General features: G+C 43.6%; 2 protein-coding genes across 4 annotated transcripts in view; one reads left to right on the top strand and one right to left on the bottom strand.

Annotated features, from left to right (window-relative positions):
* CORIN (corin, serine peptidase) overlaps positions 1–12849 on the top strand; it is a 248162-nt gene extending 235313 nt beyond the window's left edge. Inside the window, exons 20-22 of the mRNA XM_059383438.1 lie at positions 1728–1999; positions 4316–4449; positions 10366–12849. Coding sequence (XP_059239421.1) covers positions 1728–1999; positions 4316–4449; positions 10366–10548 — 589 coding nt within the window. The 3' untranslated portion in view covers positions 10549–12849. The remainder of the gene's footprint in view (positions 1–1727; positions 2000–4315; positions 4450–10365) is intronic.
* Positions 12850–12951: 102 nt separating this feature from the next.
* Positions 12952–20082, bottom strand: part of ATP10D (ATPase phospholipid transporting 10D (putative)) — a 104461-nt gene continuing 97330 nt past the window's right edge. For 2 of the 3 annotated variants that reach the window (XM_059383416.1, XM_059383410.1), the window contains exons 22-23: positions 17200–17387; positions 12952–15262 (exon numbers count right to left, since the gene is read on the bottom strand). In XM_059383416.1, coding sequence (XP_059239399.1) covers positions 14932–15262; positions 17200–17387 — 519 coding nt within the window. In that variant the 3' untranslated portion in view covers positions 12952–14931. The remainder of the gene's footprint in view (positions 15263–17199; positions 17388–20082) is intronic. The other variant, XM_059383422.1, reaches the window with a different exon arrangement.

Raw genomic sequence — 20082 nt, 5'->3', positions numbered from 1 at the left:
ATGGAAATTAAAGCAAGGTCAAGAGTAGAGAGTGATGGGGGTGGAATGGAAATTAAAGCAAGGTCAAGAGTAGAGAGTGATGGGGGTGGAATAAAGCCTAGACTGGGTGGCCAAGGAGGGCGGCAGGGAAGAGGTGGTGTTGGAGCTGAGACCTCAGCGAAGAGAAGGAGTTAAGGTCAGAACCATATGGAAACAGAGAGAACAGAAAGGGGAGAGCCTCTGGGTTGGGGGTGTCCTCAGCGTATCCAAAAAGAGAAAGTCCTTGGGGTTGGAATGGAGCGGGTCATCTTAGAGGCCATGAGGAGTATATCTCAAGCGTGACTCAAAGTCCCTGGAGAATTATGAGCAGGAAATGGACTCAATCTAATTTTGTTTTTAAAAGGGTTACTCTGCTGCCATGAGGAAAATGGGCCAGTGTGCTAAGAGTAGAAGAAAGGCCACCACCTGGGAGGCCATTGCAGTCATCCAAGTCCATGACAGTGGTTTGTATTAAGATAGATTGCGGAGGAAGGAGAAATAGCAAGATTCTGGGTATATTTGAAAGTGGAGTGGTGAAGACTTGCTGATGAACATGGTGTTGGGATAAGAGAAAGAGATGATTCAGCTCTGCCACATGGTTATAAATACTAAATATCTGTAAGATGAATTCTGAATGCTTGGAACATAGTCAAATACATGAGAAGCACTGAAAATTCTTAGCTCCTATTAAACATACGAGTGAGTGTGTCAAATGGATAATTGTGTATTTAAGTTTGTAGCTCAGTGGGGAGGGTGGAGATGCACGTTTGGGAGTTTCCAGGATTTGGTGGCATTTAAAAACCACTGGACTCCATGAGATCTTAAAGGGGATAATTAGATTCCATAATCTCATCAAGGAATAAGAAGATGGACAGAAGAGCCCTGGGACATGTGGACATAGACTTGAGAGCAGAGGAGAAGAGGAGACAGGAGGAAAAAATGAAAGGAGGGACACCTGGGTGGCTCAGTTGGTTAAGTGTCTGCCTTCAGCTCAGGTCATGATCCCGGGGTCCTGGGATGGAGTCCCAGGTCTCCCTGCTCAGTGGGGAGTCTATTTCTCCCTCTGCCTGCCACTCCCCCAGCTTGTGTGTGCACACTCTCTCTGACAAATAAACGAATAAAATCTTCAAAAATATATAAAAAGAAAGAAGAGTAAAAAGTCAAGGCTAAGACATCCCTCCAAGAAGGAGCAAGTACCTCAGAGAAATGGCAAGTTTTCAAGGGAACCTTCTGAAAATTTCAAGCCAAATGCTTAAAAAGGTGACCTGCGACTTCCAGCGGTCAGTCTCAGAGCATTGGTTTTGAACTCTCGCTGGGATTATTCTAGTCAGTGCATCTAAAAACACTTCACTCAGTTAACTTTTAGGACTCTCCATGTGCCAGAATTTCCTCTCTCTTCTTCGTGTCTTTTTATTATTTTTCCCACTCAGTGAAGCAAGCAACACTCCCCCCACCACGCCTGCCTTTCAAACTGAAACAAGTTTTATTTTCCAGAATCCCCCCATTCTAGAAGCACGAGTTTTGCTTTCCACGAGAATGCTTGTTTACAAATTGCTCAGAGCCTTATAGAAAGGCCTCTAATAAATACACACGTTGGGTGTGGAAAGAGCCATTATTTACATAAATAAGGTATTTTCAAAATCACATGTAAATTTCAAAATTTAAATTTGAGTTCAAGATGCCCATAGCTCTTGAATTCAATCTTTCAGGCGAGAGAACGCTGCCGTCTGGAAAGTGGTGTTTGGCATCAACAATCTGGACCACCCGTCGACGTTCATGCAGACACGCCTGGTGAAGACCATCGTCCTGCACCCTCGCTATAGCCGAGCTGTGGTGGACTATGACATCAGCATCGTGGAGCTAAGCGAAGACGTCAATGAAACCAGCTACGTCCGGCCGGTCTGCTTGCCCAGCTCAGAGCAGGCCTTGGAACCCGATACGTACTGCTACATCACAGGCTGGGGGCACATGGGCAACAAAAGTAAGTCAGGAGCCTCGGCAGTGCTTGCCTCTCCCTTTACACCCCAAGGCCACTGTGCCACCTCCCAGGCTTTGGCAACAAGTTCCGGTTTCCACTTCTAGAAGTGGAGCCACAAATGGCAAATGGGAGAGGGCAGTACTTCGTGGTACTTAGACCTGCCACACTCAGAGGCAGCCTCACAAATCCTTCTCCACGCCTCAGATTTTCTCCTCAGGGAGCCATGACCCACGCTGTTGGTCCTCCTGGCTTGAGACCGTCTTACCAGTGATTCCCACCCCGCAGGCAGAGTCCCTCGGTGGCTCTCTCGAGCGGCTAGGCTATTCCAGCCCCCTGTCAAGCTGCACACCTGGTCCCATTTCCTGCTCTGTGTTATGATTTGATCTTGTCAACATCTATAATACAGCCTGAAAGTCCGTCCAGAAAGAAAACTGACTTGCTATTTGCCTATTTAAATTGATTAAATTTGGCTCCCTGGTGATTTAAACATAAAACCTAAAAACATGAAAGAATTTGTACTGTTTACTCCCAGCCCCCGTAATGGACCCCCTCATTTTGTTTGACCTATTAAAAGTGTAGAATAAGACTATAGAATAAATAAGTGTAATAATAATTGTAATAATAAGTTATTATTAATTAACATTATTAATAAAGTATAATAATAAGTGTAACAATAGTAATAAAGTATAGAATAAGACTGTAATCAATGAGATAGCTTCTTTAACAGCAAGTGCTGGCCGCTCCGACTTTCTCGAGTAACACCACGGCTCTCGGGAATGGTGAGGGACGTTGGTGTCCCACTATCTACCTTTGCAAATGCCAATCTGAAGCACAAATTTTTTGTTCCTTAAAATTTAGTCAGATAAGTTTTGGTAAGTTGAGTTTCTTTTCTACATAATCAATTGACAACAAAGAAAAAGCCGAGAAACAGGTGAGTCAGTGACTTCCGAAGCGCTCCCATGGAAGACCTTCGAAGGCAGACCTCACCATTCCTGTAGACCTCGGTTTTTCAAAGCTATAATTAGTAATGTGGTGTGATATAACAGCAGAATATACTCTATATCACCCTTCCTTGTATTGTTTCTATAATATCTGCATCAGACTCAGAACAGTCATGTAGCATCATACATACCACACATACGGTGCAGCGTGAAGGGTGGGGGTCCGAATTCAGTGAGAAAGGTCCCAATCGACCCTGAATTCCTAGCTTACCATAAAGTGGAAAAAAATAATAGCAACTGTCTAATTCACAGAATTATTGTAACGATTTAAGACCGTTGGCCCAGAAAACGCTGAGTGCACGTCCAGACCTACCACTAGTACCCAATAAATGTTAGTGACGGTTCCTATTACCATTCTTTTGACAACTCTCCAAAACTGTTTCCATCATATTGATTTTCCAGACGTGCTCCTTTCTTCCCATAAGATACTCTGTATATAATATAGACTGCTTCACCATCACTATCTAAAAGGGGAATGATGTGTATAATTTGTAGGTCTCAACAACAAAAGATTATGCTTCAGGAAACCCATCATTATTCCGTGAGAACTTAGAAACAGAATTTGTGTGTTCCCTCTGCTGATAGCAAGGGATGGCTTTGTTCCTTTCAACATCTTTCTATCATCCCTTCAAGAATTACAGCTTCTGGGACACCTGGGTGGCTCAGTGGGTTAAAGCCTCTGCCTTTGGCTCAGGTCGTGATCTCAGGGTCCTGGGATTAAGCCCCGCATCGGGCTCTCTGCTCAGTGAGGAGTCTGTTTCCCTCTATCTCTTTGCCTGCCTCTCTGCCTACTTGTGATCTCTCTGTCAAATAAATAAATAAAATCTTAGGGAGAAAAAAAAAAGAATTACAGGTTCTTACCACTGGTAATGGCCATGGTAACATGGTGAGACACAGTCTTTAAACCTAAGATAGAGTTCACCTTCCCCTGTTAGACCCGATGGGCGAGCTGGGCTAACCCCCCATCTGGGGCAGGACCCTGGCTTGATTTTTTTCTTTTCATCATGTAGCTGTTGTTCTTGTTGAAGCATATTTTAAGAGGGGAAAAGCAGGAGCCACGTTACCTAACCAAGGTATTGATGCCGTCTGTGCCTCAGTTTCTCATTAATAAAATAAAGGTGTTTGACTAGATGACCACTGTCAACACTTCTCACTGAAAATTCTGATGCCAAACAAGCCTTGTCTTTGGAATGGCATTTTAAGTAAATATGGTTCTCTGGGTATACAGAGGTAATCATTTCCTGTACGGCTTAGCCTCAGTTTTGAGTCAGATTGCCCTCTTAGATCTTTCGTTTCTTTTTCTTTTTTAAAACCCCAGTGCCTTTTAAGCTGCAAGAGGGAGAGGTCCGCATCATCTCCCTGGAGCAGTGCCAGTCCTACTTCGACATGAAGACCATCACCGCGCGGATGATATGCGCCGGCTATGAGTCTGGTACCGTGGACTCGTGCATGGTAAATTGCTCTGTGCGTCGCGAGGACAGTCAGTTCTGCGGTCGCGTCAGTGGGGGCCCTAGAAACTCATTATTATTCACATGCCACCCTTCGGGAATAGTTTTCAGAGACTGCTTATTACCTGAGGTTTAATTATTCACAGTCTGTGCTCGCTCCGGTGCCCGAGCGACCCCCTCCCTGCCTCCGTGCCCTTCGCTCCGGTTGCCTTCGGCTCTCTTGCCTGCCGCCTGGGACCAGCATCCCATCAGGGGGATGGCAGTAAAGCCCACACACACATCCCAGCTTCCAGGGTGTGTGACAGATGATCTTTGTCTCTGGAGTCGATCGCACTGGTGTTGCCTGGACCTGCCTCTGATGGCCAGCATGTCCTGAGCAATCACCGCACAGGACCTTTCAACACCCAGGGTTTCCGGTCACAGTGGTTTGCTGAGCGTGCTACCTTCCAAAGCAGGGAGGCGTTTTAATTTTTACCCAATAAATGCTCATTGACTATTGGACTGGCTCCCAGGGGAGAATAAAAAGGTACAAGTGCTCAAAGAAGCTTACTTTTTTTTCCCCATTTTTTAATCTTAATTCCAGTGTACTTAAATACAATGTGATGCTAGTTTCAGGGGTACAGCAGAGTGATTCCACACTTCCATGGGTCACCCTGTGCTCGTCATGGCATGTGCGCTTCTTAGTCCCCATCTCGGATCACACCCATCCCCCACCCACCTCCCCTGCGATAACCAGCGGTTTGTTCTCTACCACTGTGAGTCTGTTTCTTGGCTTGTCTCTCTTTTTCTCCTCTATGTTCATCTGTTTGTTTCTTAGATTTCACATATGAGTGAAATCATACAGTATTTGTCTTTCTCTGACTTTGCTTAGCATACTGCCCTCTAGCCCCGTCCATATCATTGCACATGGCAAGACTGCATTCTTTCTATGACCGAATATTCCATTGTATAAACGTACCACATCTTCTTTATCCATTCTCTCAGTGGAATGGATAGTCGGGCTGTTTCCACAGTTTTGCTCTTGTAAATAATGCTGCGGTAAACCCAGGGGTGCACCTGTCCCTTTGAAGGAGTGTTTTTGTATTCTTTGGGTAAATGTCCACTAGTGCGATTACCAGATCATAGCGTGGTTCTATTTTTAACTTTTTGAAGAACTGCCATACTGCTTTCCACAGTGGATGTACCAGTTCGCATTCCCACCAACAGGGCAAGAGGGCAGCTTTGTCTCCACATCCTCACTAATACTTGCTTGAGTTTTTGATGTTGGCTACTCTGACAGGTGGAAGGTGGTATCCTGGTGTAGTTTTAATTTGCATTTTCCTGATGATGAGTGATGTTGAACATCTTTTTTGTGTGTCTGTGGGCCATCTGGGTATCTTCTTTGGAGAAACATCTGTTCATGTCTTTTGCCCATTTGTTGATTGGATTATTTGTTTTCAGGGTGTTGAATTGTAGAAGTTCCTTATCAATTTTAGAAACTAACCCTTTATCAGAATGTCATTTAAAAATACCTTCTCCCATTCCATAGGCTTTTAGTTTTGTTGATGATTTCCTTCACTGTGCAGACGCTTTTGATTTGATGTAGTCCCAATAGTTTATTTTTGCTTTTATTTCCTTTGCCTCAGGAGACATCTCTAGAAAATATTGCTATGGCTGATATCAGAGAGACTACTGCCTGTTCTCTCTCATAGGACATTTTATGGTTTCAGGTATCATTTTTAGGACTTTAAAATTTTTTAGTTTATTTTTGTGTATGATATAAAAAGGTGGTCCGGTTTCATTCTTTAGTGTATAGCTGACTAGTTTTCCCAGCACTGTTGAAGGGACTTTTTCCCATTGGATATTCTTTCCTGCTTTGTCAAAAAGTAATGAACCATATAATTATGGGTTCATTTCTGGGTTTTCTTTCTTTTTTTTTTTTTTTTAAGATTTTAAAGGTTTTTATTTATTTATTTGACAGACAGAGATCACAAGTAGGCAGAGAGGCAGGCAGAGAGAGAGAGGAGGAAGCAGGCTTCCCGCTAAGCAGAGAGCCCAATGCAGTGCTCCATCCTAGAACCCTGGGATCATGACCTGAGCTAAAGGCAGAGGCTTTAAACCACTGAGCCACCCAGGTGCCCCTTGGGTTTTCTGTTCTGTTCCATTGATTTTTGTGTCTATTTTTGTATCAGTATCATACTGTTTTGATTACTACAGTGTTGCAATATAATTTGAAGACTGAAATTCTGATACCTCTTGGCTGTTTGGGGTCTTTGTGGTTCCATATAAATTTTAGGATTGTTTGTTCGAGTTCTGTGAAAAATGCTATTGGTATTTTGATAGGGATTGCATTAAATGCATAGGCTGCTTTGATAGCATAGACATTTTAACAATATTTGTTCTTCCAATCCATGAGCAGGAATGTCTTTCCATTTCTTTGTGTCATCTCCGAATTCCTTCATCAGTGTTTTATAGTTTTCAGAGTACAAGTCTTTCATCACTTTGGTGAAAAAACAATTCCTGTAAATGGACTTTTTTTTCTTAATTTCTTTTTCTGCTTTAAAGAAGCTTATACAGAGTGGGGAAGGCAGTTATTATATGCCCCAGCTAGGAAACACTTTAGTTATTACACTGTTGTGGGGTAGATCAGATCGTCCCTCGTATTTTTGAATTGAAGAAGAGTTTGACAATGTTATTACTGCTAACACAATAAAAGAACACTTTTGGTAGCCTGTTTTAGAATGGGCAAATCAGAGGACCGGAAATGGCCCAGTGGTGATTCCTTCGTTGTCATGGCAAACAGGGAGGCCAGCAGATCGCTTGGCGTTTCACCAAGGTCACAGTCTCTTCTGCCTCCTGGCCATGAATCAGTTGAGGTGGGCTGCCTTCAGGCAAGAGGCCCAGGTTTGATTTCCCAAGCCAAACACACCAAAAAAACACAAACAAACAAACAAACAAAAACAAAAAAGAAAAAAAGAAAGTGTTTGGGAAGGCAGCATGATATGGGGCTTAGGACATAGGATTTGCAGCCTGAAACTTTTGGCTTGAATCCCATCTCTGCCTGTAAGAACAACTTGACCTGGAGAACTTATCTAACCTCTCTAGCATCACAAGCTGGGGCTGATTCTAATTTTCGGGGTGTTTTGAGGATTACCTGATCACCTACGTCATGCCGGCGAAAGCCCATCTTTCACTTCCACACGTGTGATGTCTGACACGCTCACTCAGTGAACAGTAGCTGTATAATTCGCACTGATCAGTTAGTGCTTGTCGTGTTCCAGTGCTAAGAACCCATTTAAGCCTTATCAGCCGTTCCTGTGGCAGTGTTACTGTTTTTGCTGTTTTAGAAATCAAGAAAACAAGGGAGCTGAGGGGTTAAGTCATTTTCCCCATCTTGGCCGGCATGAAGGTGGTAGAGTGAGGCTATGAGCTCAGAAAGTCTGGCTTCAGAGTCCAAGTGCTCGACTGCCACACTCTCCTGGAACAATGATCCGTGTGCGTACATTTCTCCCTGTCCCCAGGAAGGTTTGGAGTTGTGCCCCAGACTGCTGCCTCTTCATCTCTAGTCAATTGCTAAAGGGAAGAGAGGAAACTCTTTGAAAGAGAATTGAAGTCCAAGCACAGGCAGGCTCATGTCATGTCCAGTAGGAGCTAGGTCCAGCCAGCCTTGGCAGTCGTAGGAATTCAACGCTGCGGCGGTCTTCAGTGCATACCAGCTAGTCTCCAGTACATCCCCACGGAGAAAACAAAACAAGTCCTCCAAAGCTCCTTTTGACCAGGTCCGGAGCAAGATTATTCACAGAACCTTCATTATCTTCCTCCCTGGCATCCATAGGACACTCTGGAAGCTGTGGACCCTTCTGTTAAGGTCTAGAAATCATGGGGTTCAATACTGAAGCCAAGCCTAAACTTTGGCCGAAAGCCCAATATTGCAAAAAGGGGACGGAAAAAGAGTGAAATGTGCCCTTTCCTGTATTCTTCCTTGCATTCAAATTGCTCCTTCCTCCCCCTTTTCACCTGACAAATGTCTTTGGGTCTCATGAGGCCTTGCTCAAAACCCACACCTTGGGAAGCTACTTTTCGCTCCCCTCCAGCAGGCCGTAATCCCTCATTCCTCTGACGACTCCTTCGTGTACTGGCCCTTGGACCTGGCTTTCAAGTAGAGTTATGCGTCTTACCCAAGCAGACTTTTGGCCACTCAGAGACAAAAAAATCCTGTCTCCTTCATCTTCATAAATCCTACACAGACTCTGGCAAAGAGTAAATGCCAAGCAATTATTTGGCTTAAATCTTAATCTGGAAGTATAGAGATGCTAACCTGTACACGTCCTGTTTTATTTTGTTTTGTTTTGAAGTGCTAATTACATTTATTTTTATTGACAGTATCTCTCAGTATATGGAATTCCCCAGTCACCGTGTGCCCCTTTCCCATTCTCCTCTCTGAAGAGCCTTTTTTTTTTTTTTTTTTTTTTGAAGAGCCTCTTTTTTGAGAGGCAACATAGGTCCCATTTGAATCACTCTCTGGCATAATAAACAGCTCAACGTCAGTCAGCCTCTTAGCAGTCCTTTTGTAGGAGGGAAGGTGAAAAATCGTGCAATAGGTCTAATAAAATGTTTTTAGTAAATTTTGCTTTAAAAAACTCAACTAGGCTTTCAGGCACTCATTTAACCCCTTGTGAGGACCATCATTATTTAGGCTTACGGCGTTGGTCAGCCATACACGTAAAGACGGCTGTTTCCACAGAGGCACGCAGCACAGTCAAACATCTTATTTTGCTCGAATAGCGGTGGTATCTGCTCACACGTCTGAGAGGAGAGCCCAGTAGTTACAGAGTCAGAGTCACGGTCATGGACCGCGTGGGTCTAATTCGAACCCTGCCCACAAACAGGGTACACACCTGTGCCGCAGTCTCATCACACGGATATTGTAATAATTCTTAGCAACTCACAGGGATCTCCTGAGCAGTAAATGAGCAAATCCAAGGGAAAGTGTTTAGAGGAGCATCGGTTAACCCAATCAGCATTTTTCTCCAACATGACCAGGGGGACAAGACCAGCTATGGACTTCCAAGTTTGACATCCTTCCAGGGCAGGAGTCTGTGTCAATCCCCACCATGAATTCATATACTTACTTCTTTATTTTCTAGGCTATCGATCCCTCTCTTTTGAGGCCATGCAGAACACACCTAATCTCTGATCTTTTCAGATGTAGCCAATATTCGTGCTTAGAAAGCTGAAGGGTCTCACTGCTAATCCTATGTGGGTGAAAGAACAGTCCGCCTAAAGTGTCAAGAATGAAAATCTCCGTGCACATGAGATAGAACAGAGGCGACAAAGAGAATACTTCGCTGTACATAATCCGATGTGCTCTTTAACACTCACGTGCACTAACTGAAAAAAAAAAAATCCTAAGAACTATTAAGAAACAGCAAGTTGCCAGTGTCTTTCACTAAATGCACTCATTCACAAAACAAGAATCTTGAAAACAAACTTATTCTGGAATATTTTTCTAGTACTATTGTGCGGAGAAAAGAAAATCTTTGATTTGAATGTTCCATTTTGGGTACTTGCAACATTTATAAAGTGGCGGGCGCAGTTAGAAGAATGAGATCAATTAGGAGAGAATTTTTTCTGATACACTAAATTTAAAGAAAAATTATGACCTATTTTGACAAGCACAGGAAATGGCTGAGAAGTCTGATTTCATGGAAATAAGAATGTAGTCCTTTTTCAAGGGACCCCCATTCTTTTAAAGATCGGGGTTTAAAATGTGCATTTGAAAGTCCATCTATGTAGTGCAAAGCCTACTCCCTCCAGTTGGCAACGAAAACTTTTGCCAAGAACTTTTAGCCAAGAAGTTGGCTAAGCTGGGTTTGGTTTCATTGTATCCCAGGCGGGCTCTAACATACCAGTGACTAATGTCCACTGCTGTTCATTACAGGGTGACAGCGGTGGGCCCCTTGTTTGCGAGCGGCCTGGAGGACAGTGGACATTATTTGGTTTAACGTCGTGGGGCTCCATCTGCTTTTCCAAAGTCCTGGGGCCTGGAGTTTATAGCAATGTGTCCTACTTCGTCGAATGGATTGAAAGACAAATATACATCCGTACCTTTCTCCTGAACTAATTCCAAAGATGATGCGAGACTTTTGCCAGCTGCACTCAAAGAAAATGGCCTTGTCGACTGTGGGGAGCTTCCTGTAGAGAGCTGTCCAGAAGCACTTTTCACGGACAGGGATGCTCAGCGGTACACTGCAAATGTTCATGTTTGTTTTGATCTAGTTTTATTCAGTTTTTTCAACTTCAGTTTTCTCTTGCTTCAAGTTTAATGACAGTCTTTAAAAAAAAAAAAAAAAAAGCAAAGCAGATTTGTTCTTTTGCCAAGCCTAATCTTGACCATAGCACAAAATAATCGGCTCTGGAATAAGGCAGGTGGTAGGGTAGGAGGTTCTAGAAAATTCTTTTTATTCCAGTGACAAAGAGGACATCGAGATCCAGGCTGACTAATCTTTGCCAGCCTTTGTTTCTCAAGCACAACCGCATAGTGGCAAATTTCAATATTAATATTGGAGACTTGCTTCTGATTAAGAGCCAAGACAATTTACATGCTTAAATTATTTACTATTACTCAAGTCTGCATAGTTCTGAAACCCTATGAAAGACAGTCTGAGGTAGAAGACAAGCAGCATCTATTTAGGTGGCTAAAATGGTAAAACATACTGAACACAACACTGCTTAGATACCAGCACTAGCATTTAAGATGACAGGACTGCACGTTCTGAACTTAACTCAAGGATGTAACTTTACAGAGGAGTCTTTGTAGAACCTTCCCTAGAGCTGGGATTCCTTCAGCGTCTATCAGTTGGCTGACTGAGACCTCAATAGCTAGAATATTCCTGGGAAGCATTTTGTTTCACCTGTGTGACAATAAATGGAGATTGAACTTTGCCAAAGGAGAACTTAGTTTAGTCTGGAGAGATTCAGTTTTTGAAAACAAAAATTAAATTGCACCCAACCTCCGATTCAGTATTTTCCAACTTTCCTGTGTTCGCCCATAATGATAAAGTCACGGAAATGCCTCTCAAAGCGCAGTTCAAGCTGGCATGGAGTAAAACATTTTCTAATTTGCCTTGAAATGTGTTTAATATCTGATGTTCTCACATGCTTTTAAGCACTAGGCCACTTTATGCCCATCAATTTCCGAAGTAACTAGTGGTTAAAAGTATTTTCCTTCCCACTAAAAAGCTTCAAAATATAAATTGTCGCACATAAGTAATTTAGTTAGGCATCCATTTTGCAACATCTAAATGCCTTGGGAACAGGAGGATTCCCCACTAAACTTCACCAGCACCCCGGACTGCCTCAGCATCCCACACAGAGACTTACTGCGATTTTATACCTGTGTTTTTGTACTCTTTTCTATGTTTGCACATATTTCAAATTCAAGAAGTTGCCTTGACACTTCCCATGTTATTCATCTCCTGTTCTGGAGTTTGTATAAACCTCCTGAGAATGTGAAATCCAGCAATGGAATTAGGGTCAGGATTGTGTGAAAGTGTAAGAACACATGTCTGTTCTGTTATAGTTCTGTTAAGTCTGTACCCATACTTCACGTAAAACTGTCAGCCTTGTTCCACTTATGTTCAGGCAAGTATACCTACTGTACTTATTCTGAATAACCTGAATACAGAGCGCCTGGGTGGCTCAGTTGGTCAAGTGACTGCCTTCGGCTCAGGTCATGATCCCGGGGTCCTGGGATCAAGTCCCACATCCGGCTCTCCCTGCTCTGCGGGAAGCCTGCTTCTCCTTCTCTCTCTGCCTGCCGCTCCCCCTGCTTGTGCTCTCTCTCTGTCAAATAAATAAATAAAATCCTTTTTTAAAAAACCCTTAATACAAATAAAATGGTACAGTCTTTTTTTTTTTTTAAATGGACATGGAGCATGGATAATAGCAAGTTCCAGAAAACCATGCCTCCTACTCTAATAGCTGGCCTCCAGCCGCCGACCAATCCAAAATTACCTGTCATGGCTCACTGTCACAGGAACACACTCTTTCACCTTAGGTGATGGATGGTTCTCTGAATGAGAGGTTCCTAATAGTTCCAAGTCCCTTAAGTGTCCAAAGAAGACTTTAATCTGGTAAGAATGCAAGGAATCTTTCATATCTAGAGGACATTTTGGGAGCCTGATAGAATAATTCTTTCACAGGTCTTTTGGGGTAAAATTACGGCAAAATGTAAACTAATAATCAACAAATATAATCAATCAATAAAATGTAAACTATTAATAAACCATGAATCAACAGGAACTATGATACTATGCTTGTCCCCCAAAATTCATTAAAATACATAGAATAACAAAACACAATAGATCCCATCAGCTTGGGTAACTCTGCGTAAAAGTTATTTACCTGTGAATGAGACCATTTAAAGGCTTGATACAGATCTCAAATCTCTTTCACCCAAGGGCCAGGTATGTTTCAGAATCCAGAATTTTTCAGAGTTTAAAAAATACAATTTAGCACCCAGTAATAAAATACAGTTTTTATAGCAAAATATCTGGAGAATTACATTAAATAGTTTTACATCTGTTTAGGACATTGAATTTGTGCCTAATTTATGAAAAATTTTTCAGTTTCAGAGCTTTTGGGATTTTGGAATTGTGGGTAAGAGACTACGGACTCATAACACAAACACTCAAGACTTCCTTCTACTTTTACGTCTGGGCACTTGACATCTGCGAGATTGACTTTTTCCCCTGGGTCCTCTTGGCTTATTCTTTATACCTTTAGATTCTAACCCTTTATTCACATTCAGGGAATGAATACCAGCTGCTATCGGGATAACAGATGACAGGACACGACTGACTTTTCCATATAAGAAAAGGCCATTACAATATTCTGGGAAAAGCTGGGCTTTGGGATTTTCCTTCTAAGTTCTGGTACCAATTAGTGCGGGGCTCAGTCATATGTATAGAAGCAATGACAGTTTTTCGTACACATGATTTATTAAACAGTTTATCTTAAAAAATCATTAAAGAGAGCAGAAAGCAACCTCCAACAGCCATGTGGGATTTTGAAAGTTCTAAAAATCAGTCTCTGTGAAAGACTATTTGCGGTAATATCAGACAGTTACCAAAAAAAATGTCAGACCAGGACAAAGAGGCAGGAGAAGATGAAGCCCTGAGGATAAGAGATGAATAGTCATAAGACCTTGATACAGACATAGAACATCAGCATGGAGATTTCGGGAAGGAGATTCTGGGTGGTTAGTGGCTGACAATTTTCAGATGAATAGATACTGAATTTTAAAAGAACTCAACAAAAATAGATGATCTTGTAACATCTGGGCTCAGTTGGTAAACTAGTCTCTGTTCTAACGAAAGCCAACACACATGATTTGCAAGAGCAACTAGCTTGCTATCGACATTCCTGTCCTAAAAAGTGTTTAAAAACAAAGTTTTCTAAGAACCTCAAGGAATTCTGCTGAGAATCACCTGTATTAGTCTCAATGCATAATATCTCATTTTTAAAGGTTACAACTCTGGAGACCTAGTAGGGTAATGTAAAGACTATGAACCCTCAAAATGGTCTCTTGAAGATTGTTTTCAAATTGATTGTCTCATTTTGATCAGGCTATTGTAAGTTTCAGAATATAGGAAATTGCCAAGTGGGCTACAGTAGGCTGATTGTGTCTGCCCTATTAATGGCCTATGTTTCTCAGTGGACATCTGCACAGAGACAGACCTCATAAAAGGTCTTCTCTTGCCTGAAAGCTGAGAGAGAAACATATTCCTGTCGAACCCTGGCACCCGTCTGCCCCATCCCCATGAAGACCCTGCCTTAAGGAACACCGAAATGAGCAGAGAGGTCTGCCTTACGTGGGCAGTCAGATGACCAAAGGCATCTTCCTGGAGGAAATAAAAAGCTATTAATAATCACCACATTTTCAACAGTAGAGTTATTACTCTATTTTAGGTACATTGTCATTTAAAAGTCTCTTTGGAGTTTTTCCTCTGGAAATTAACCATTTATAACATTTTTATTTCCATGTGGAAATCTCTTCTGCGTTCTAACAGATCTAAAAACTAGTTTTTGTTCATGAGAGAAAAATTCAGATTGGAGTCTGCTCACTGAAAGCGTTTCCCTGGAATCTGAGATCTCCCAATAAAATAAATATATCTCAAATGAATCCCTTAAGAATGTCTGCACGTCTAAGACAAAATGCTTTTACAAAATCCAAAAAGTTTCATAAAAGCATTTGATTCGGAATGAAATATTTTACCTCCCTAAACTCAGTTCAGGCCCAACTGCAACCTCTCTAATGTATCTACAAACATACAAGAAAGGTCATCACATTGGCTTTTCTGGGCACAGAAGAATCTTCGTGTCCCTTAGGGGAAAAGCTACCTGATTCTTGCTTGATAGAGGTGCCTCTTCAAAGTCCCTCTTCCAGATTTGAAGGGAGACTTATCACCCCAAGGAGGATACCCTGCATTTTTTTTTTTTTTTTTTAGCCCTCTGAGGTCCCCACCATCCCTGAGGTCTTAGTTTCACAGAAGTCTGAGTCCAAGGGAGTTTCATGTACAGAGAAGCTTCCCTGCTCGACAGCACAGGACGGTGCTGACATCATCGCCAAGGGAGCAGACAGGCCAGACGTGGCTCTCTCCTCCGACTTGGCAGCTGAGTGGTCAGCACACTGGGATGGTGCGCGGCCCAGCATTCCAGCCCTTCTCCACTTCTTGAGAGCTTCAGTCCTCTGCTCTGGAGTCAGTCTGTCCAAGTGCTGAGCCCTCCGAACTGGAGATGGAAACAGGGATCCCTGAAGAACTCGATATGTAAACCTACGTTCCAAAAAGCATCACAGAATTAGAGTCACCGCAAACGCGGCATGGAACACAGCAAGTACTCACCAGCTGGGAAAAGTGAACTTTTCTAGGGCTCCTGGGACACGTTACTGCACAGTTGTCCCTTTCGGTCCCCGTGGGCAGCGCGGACGCTGGACAGCACCGCCATCCACCCTGTGGGTCTCCCACCCATCTGGGCCATTAGATGGGGTCCTCTGTGGGGCTTCCCAACACAACCCCTTCTCTTTCCCTGGTGGCCGCTGAGGTGGCTTAAGGGATCCATGTCACAGACCTAATCTCCTCCGCCTTTGGCTGTCCAGCCACAGGGCTGTCCTCCTCTCGAGAGCATATTCCCAAAGCCAATCTCTTCATTTTCACAACTTTTGAAATCTATTTACAAAGGCAGAGAATTTCTCAAATCTAATTTCTCTGGGTTTAATAGACTTACCCTCAATCTCTCTCTCTCTCTCTCTCTTTTTTTTTTTAAACTCTAAGCAGCAAGAAGAGACCAGGCCAGACTTTCAACACTAAATATCCAAGGTCATGGTTTCCAAAGTCTGCTTTCCACATAACAGGAAAACCCACTTCAGCTAAGTTTTCTGCCACTTTAGTGCCAAAATCCGCCTTCCCTCAAATTTCCAGCAACATGTCCCTCCTTTCTTTCAGACTCCTCACCGGCGGTGCCTGTGACATTCGCATTTCTAGCAGCAGCCTGTTTAAGGACATATATGTATTTTCTATGAAGACACGGTTTTCTCCACCTGTGCTGCTTCTCACTTCCTCCTGAATCTCCACCAGGAGGAACGTCGATATCCATGATCTTCCTAGAATTTTTCCATCCTGTACCTTTACACCCTTCCAGGCCCTGCCCGTTCGTTACCCCGTTTTAAAGCCACCTTCACATTTTCCAGCATTTGTTAGAACATTGGGGGTGACCATCTTTCTCCCAGTGGGCCAGACAGTAATATTTCAGGCTAAGCGAGCCAGATCGTGTCTCGGTTGGAGCTGTTCAACTCTGTTGCTGTAGTGAAACTCAGCCAGAGATGCTACATGAATGAGTGTGTCTACAGTTCGATAGAACTTCATTACTTTTAAAAACGGGCAGCAGGCCAGAGGTGGCCTGTGAGTCAGTTCATCAGCTCTGTTTGAGAATAATCTAAAATCACCATTTTGACTCTCATACCAGTTTTAGAAGGTAGAACAACTATGTGGCACAGTGTTTCCAGCTAAAAAGATAAATGTTATGAGAGCTACAGATGCATTCTTCCTCGCCATCTCCATCCCATACAACACTAGACATTCAAGTGAAACTAAAATGGGAAAGATAACTCAGACACAGGAGGGACGTTTTCAGTGCTGCCAGGCTGTACAGAGACCACAACTTGTCTCTCAGTACACATCCTCCCGTTTCTCTTTTTAGAAACCCTCAGATTTTCGCCACTCGGACTCGACATACTGAGGTCCCAGTTAATGGGCTATGGCAATGACATGCGGGTTCTGGGTCATGCCATTACAAAGAAAAAAAGAAAAATCCACACAGGAGGAAATCTGCTCGCGTTCCGCTTTCTCTCCTCCTCCCTCCCGCAGGCAGGGATGTGGGGGAGCTGGGTGAGTCATCTCCAATCATGCCAACGAGGGCAGCGCCCGTGGGAGTTGGCGGAACAAAAAGTCAGAGGAAAGCATCCTCAGATAACCCCGTGGGTGAAGCGGCTCTAGCTCTGGGGAATGGCAGCCCGATGAGAATTTTCCATGAGAGAGAAGTCTCTCTTCTGGGCTGCCTTAACTCTGCTCAAAGAGTTCAAACCCATGCCCTTGCGAGGATGCAGACGGACTTCGCTGGTGAATGGGATGGTCTGCCATCTGTTCCTAGCAGTCACTGAAGCCCTCCAAACCTCTGACCTCACTGCCTCCCTCGTGCGGATAAAACCTTGTACCTGGGCAGAAGGGCGATGCAGGTTGTGAGGACACACACCAGGTAGAACACGGGGTCCAGCATGTGCTCCTGCATAATCCAGTAGGGGTTGGACGGCGGATTGCATGTGACGCACAGGGCTCCGAAAACCAAGGCAAAGAAAAAATAAGACGACAGGCTGCCCGCAATGACCAGCATGTGGATCCAGGTCTGCAAGACAGGAGAGGCGGGGAAATTAACACTCTCACCCACAGGACTCTGCGTCCCCACGGAGTCTGCTCTGTTGAAACCACGATGAATGAGACGAGCGATGAATGAACGGTGTCGCAACCCTCAGTGAGCAAAACACAAAACAGCAAGGAGATTCGAGCACCTTCCATGGAGAGTTCACACCTCTGTTTCGATTTTATAAAACAAAGTCCAATGCCAAAAGGTTACTTTTGATGATGATTCTATTTTATATTGTTCAATGCACCAAGAACTGTTTGGATTCTTTTTTTTTTTTTTTTTAATACTATCACTAATTGGCCTGTATCTTCATTTAGGTAGTATTCCAATCCTCAAATGTTACCCATTCACCTGGCTGGTAGACATTACTGTTGTTCACCGATATTCTAATTTCCTCCCACTGTAAGCATCTGGAAGGATCGCATTTCCTCGCCCCCTTGAAATTAAGCATGGCCATGCACCCTGCTTTGACCAGTGAAATGTGAGTGGAAGGGACATTAAAAAAAAGTTCACGTTAGGGGGCGTGTGGGTGGCTCAGTGGGTTAAAGCCTCTGTCTTCAGCTCAGGTCATGGTCCCAGGATCCTGGGATAGAGCCCCGCATCGGGCTCTCTGCTTGGTAGGGAGCCTGCTTCCTCCTCTCTCTCTGCCTGCCTCCCTGCCTACCTGTGATCTTTGTCTGTCAAATAAATAAATAAATAAAATCTTTAAAAAAAAAAAAAAGTTCACATTAGACACGCAGAGGAGCTGGTGCGCAATTTTTCATGTTGTCTCCTCTCTTTCCATGATGACCAAGGAGCTCCTCCTTGGGGATAATTCCAGACGGTAGAGCTACAAGACACTGCCTAGGCCACTGAGCTGCCCCCTCAGGGGACAACTGCCCTGGGGCTCTGTGGAACCTCGGCCGACTTTATAGGAGCAAGAAACAAATCTTCGAGTATTACACCTTAACCCAGTTACCTTCATTATCTATGTACAGCTTGGAATTTTTCTTAGTATTTTTCTGAAACTGGCTTCCTATTGGAGTGACTTCATTGAGACGGAAAAGCGGATCACTACCTTCCATGTGGTATCCCCATCACCTGTCATCGGAGTGCTGAGTCTAGAGTCTGATCTGTGTGACAGAAGGAAACGGACACAACCCGAGGTACGAAAGAGAATCACGTTCACACGACGCAGTAGTCAGTGCTCTTTAGTGGAGGGAAAGTAGCACCTAAAATCGTAATGTATTCCCTAGGAGAGTATGTTATGCTTTTGGGGGGAAGCACTGCCTCTATCATTTTCTAAGGCTAGACTTTGCAAACGAGATCCAGTGTTCTCCTTTTCCCTCTTCACTTGCGAAGTACTTCCCCGCCGTAGGTCTCTTCGCAAGTGACACAAACACTGCTTTTTTTCTTTTAAATAAAATGTACAAACTGCCCAGAAAATGTGGGCTAACTCCTGATAACCACCATGCCTCTAAAACGAGGATCTGTTATTTTTTCTTTCTTCCTCAAATGTCTTTCCTTCTCATTGAACCCTACTGCCTGATTTTTTTTTTTTCCCCTTAAGATGGATTTTTGGCAAAGGAGATGGCAACTTGCCGCAGCTGAGCATTTCCATAAACAGATACAGTCACAGTCAGGAGGCTCCGGGTGAGAGAAGACGGGGCGGTGGGAGACGCAGGCGAGCTGAGGAGCCGGAGCATGAGGGAAGCCGCCTCACAGCCTCAGAGGGGCTGACTCTTCCTCATAATGGACGTTCGGAGGCTGTGAGCACGGGCCTCCCCGGGCGTGAGAAAAAGGGCCTAATGATGCGACCTTGACATAACAGACACTGTTCTCGTGGGCACCTGACTCTCGCGCTCCCGCTTCCTAGTGAGGCTCCCCGGCACCGCGCACGCCGTCGCCACCGCGGCGCTCCTCTAACCAAAGCCCGGCCCTGAAGCTGAGGAGACAGAATTCTGTCCCCAGGGACGAAACCTGGGGCACCACGAGGCAAGGGCAGAAAGAAAAGGACGTCAACCAAGTCTGAGCAGAGCAGGGCAAGCCTGCCCACTAGTTTGTTCCCCGGATGTCTGGAACCACTCTGGTTCCTCAGGACGGTTTGGTTTGGTTTGGTTTGGTTTGTTGATGGTTTATATATATATATATATATATATATATTTTTTTTTTTTTTTTTTTTTTTTTTTTTTTTTTATATATATATATATATATATATATATTTTTTTTTTTTTTTTTAAGATTTTATTTATTTTACAGAGAGAGAGATCACAAGTAGGCAGAGAGAGAAGGGAAAGCAGACTCCCTGTTGAGCAAAGAGTCCGATGCAGGGCTTGATCCCAGGACCCTGAGATCATGACCTGAGCCAAAGGCAGTGGCTTAACCCACTGAGCCACCCAGTCACCCCTCTTCAATATATTTTTAATAACTTTCCTATTTGCTCAGGTTGCTGTTGCTCACAACCAGTGAACCTAAACTGACACTTTATGTGCTGGACCCTTTGGAACACTACTAAATGTCAGAATCCATGACAATTCCTTAGGTAGTGACCCAAAGTGCCTATAAAACTGTATAAAATTAAATCAAACTGATATTAAAACAATGCCCAATAATTTAGTTCTAGAGGTCCCTTTACTCTCCCTAGATGGTATTTCCAGATTTTTAACCTTTTACTGTACTTTAGGCTGATACACTTTGA

The sequence above is a fragment of the Mustela nigripes genome, chromosome 1 (assembly GCF_022355385.1).
Source record: "Mustela nigripes isolate SB6536 chromosome 1, MUSNIG.SB6536, whole genome shotgun sequence".
Taxonomy (NCBI): Eukaryota; Metazoa; Chordata; class Mammalia; order Carnivora; family Mustelidae; genus Mustela; species Mustela nigripes.
Note: the sequence above shows the minus strand (reverse complement) of the source record. Positions and strands in the feature narration are given on the sequence as shown.